Raw genomic sequence first — 2,371 nt, forward strand, 5'->3', positions numbered from 1 at the left:
TCTCCTAAATGTATATATATATGTGTGTTGGGGGATCGGGACAGGAAAGAGAACGGCACTGGGAACAAAACCCCAAAACGGGTTTTCGATAACATAGGGTTCAAGAGTGTGGAATTATCCTCAAATACTGTAATCTCTTTTAACCATCCAAAAATTTATATACAAAGATTCATTCTCTAAACAATGCAACAATAACCAAATGGGGTTTTCAGCTGAATCTCCCATTACAAAACACAAACACATATATATACAAAAATTGCCATAAAATTCCTCGTATACATAAATACATGGTGTTCTGTTTTACCTCTCTCCAAGTAAATAATGCTCACTGTACAGTGTAGATTTAAATCTTAAAGCTGTGTCAATCCAGCCCTTCTTCGTAAAAAAGTCCGTCAACTAACTGATCGATGACGGTATCAACAAATTTGTTACATCGGTCAGAAAAGACGTCGCTAACTCTTGTTTTAGCACAAGATGCCCATGCAAATCCAGCAGCGCCTACAATGGAGGCCATGCAGATTCCCCCAAACTCGCAGATCTTTTGCATATCCATCTTGTGAAACAGAGAGTTTCCCGTCAATAGCTCCACATTGATGGCTGCCGCAAACACAATCTGCAAATCCATGAGAAATTCACAGCATGAGGGCATCCAAACATGCGAATGCTAATAGTTTGACGGAAAATTCGAATCAGAATATCAAGAAGATTTTCTCACCATTGCCAAACGACCCGACAGAATTTCCCAGTCTTTGAATTTGGCTGCATGGTCGATACTGGCGGCGAGAGAATTGAAGAAACTCGGCATTCTGTCGGGCTGGGGCTCGGGTTTCATAACATTATCTCCACTATCAGCGAAAGCTCTGAGAGTACACAAGCGAGGGGGAAACACAACTTTGCGATCCTTATTGTCGTCTGCTAATGCACGCATCCTCATCATACCCCTCCTGCGAATTGGGGTCGAAAGTTTGGGCAGTGAATTAATACTGGATTCCAGATACCCGTTTAAAAGAAGTTTTGACTCTGTAACATTCCCCGTCATTCGTATTGTTGTTCCCATTGCCATTACCATTGCTGTGCTCTGAATGTTCTGAATAAAGGACCCAAGCAGGAATCTTTTGGATCAAAACGCCAAGCCTAGGATTATGCTTCAATTAGCCACCCAAATTATCCTCGCTCTCCCGTCTTTTATTTATTGATGATTGAAGATTACAGGGTCACTGCCCTGGCCACGTCTGTGATAAACGATAGACAACCTAGAGCCAATGGTTCCTCATATTTCACAACCACCACACCATACATTTTACAATTTCAAACGTGAACCATATTTCACGAACACCACACATTTCACAATTTTGTCACCGTGAATGTAAAACCTATTACCGATATTTTTGTCAAGAGTTTTAGTGTTTGGAATCGATTTGCAAGTAATCACCCGGGGTGATGGTGATTTTAGATTTGGAATCTTGTTAAAAGAATCACATGACAAAAGAGAATTCTTTTGGGAATATTCATATTATTCATTTGTGGAGTTTTGATTTTTAAAATATCATGATATTAATTGATAGGCCTTTAAATTAAAAATGATTTATCTACATTTATAAGTAAATATAAGAGAACCATATTTCACAACCACCACACATTTTACAATTTCAACGTGAACCATATTTCACAACCACCACACCACATATTTTACAATTTTGTCACCGTGAATGTGAAACCTATTACCAATATTTTTGTCAAGAGTTTTAGTGTTTGGAATTGATTTGCAAATAATCTCGCCTAGGTGATTATGATTTTAGATTTGGAATATCTTGTTAAAAGAATCACAGGACAAATATTTCTAGAGAGTTCCTTTGGGAATATTCATATTTAACCATTCATATTCATTTGTGGAGTTTTGATTTTTTAAATATCATGGAATTAATTGATAGGCTTTTAAATTAAAAATGATTTATCTACATTTAAAAACAAATATAAGAGAAAATTGTCTCTATTTCTAAATTAATCAACAATTTAAAAATAATATGAATTAAAAAGTTAGCTTTGTTAAACTAAAAGGTTCAGTTAACACAATTACAAACAAAATTTGAAATCTTATAAGAGAAAGAATCATAGTTAATACCATGGTGGAATAGGTGTGTCATACATCTTGTAATTTTGTAATGGAACAATAAATAAGTGTAGAATAATAGCATGAAATGAATGTCAATCATTCACAAACAATGAAAGTTTAATAGTAGTGATTCGCCAATTAATTGTTGGCAGTTTCCAACATATAGAATTAGAAAAAATAAATGGTTTATAGTTTTGTTATACTTGTTTATTGAGTGCTAAGGTTGGAGAAAAACAGAGTGTGAGTTTTAGCATATTG

At 35.3% G+C, this 2,371-nt stretch overlaps 1 protein-coding gene across 1 annotated transcript; it reads right to left on the reverse strand.

Moving 5' to 3' along the window:
- Positions 1–224: 224 nt before the first annotated feature.
- On the reverse strand, positions 225–1,271 carry LOC149163392 (stress enhanced protein 2, chloroplastic-like). The gene is made up of 2 exons (XM_089431685.1): positions 716–1,271; positions 225–613 (listed from the first exon to the last, which is right to left on the reverse strand). The coding sequence occupies exons 1-2, from the start codon at positions 1,067–1,069 to the stop codon at positions 362–364; spliced, it is 606 nt and encodes a 201-aa protein (XP_089287811.1). The 5' UTR covers positions 1,070–1,271; the 3' UTR covers positions 225–361.
- Positions 1,272–2,371: the final 1,100 nt, after the last annotated feature.

Source organism: Pinus tabuliformis, chromosome 5_1, assembly GCF_031772625.1.
Source record: "Pinus tabuliformis cultivar Carrire ecotype Pingquan chromosome 5_1, CPIR1, whole genome shotgun sequence".
Classification (NCBI taxonomy): Eukaryota; Viridiplantae; Streptophyta; class Pinopsida; order Pinales; family Pinaceae; genus Pinus; species Pinus tabuliformis.

Bases quoted from the DNA above. Each gene is read 5' to 3' on its own strand.
- LOC149163392 (XM_089431685.1), bottom strand. From the start codon at position 1,069: ATGGTAATGGCAATGGGAACAACAATACGAATGACGGGGAATGTTACA. The intron at 614-715 runs GTGAGAAAATCT...ATGGATTTGCAG, and splicing joins TGTCGGGTCGTTTGGCAATG to ATTGTGTTTGCGGCAGCCAT.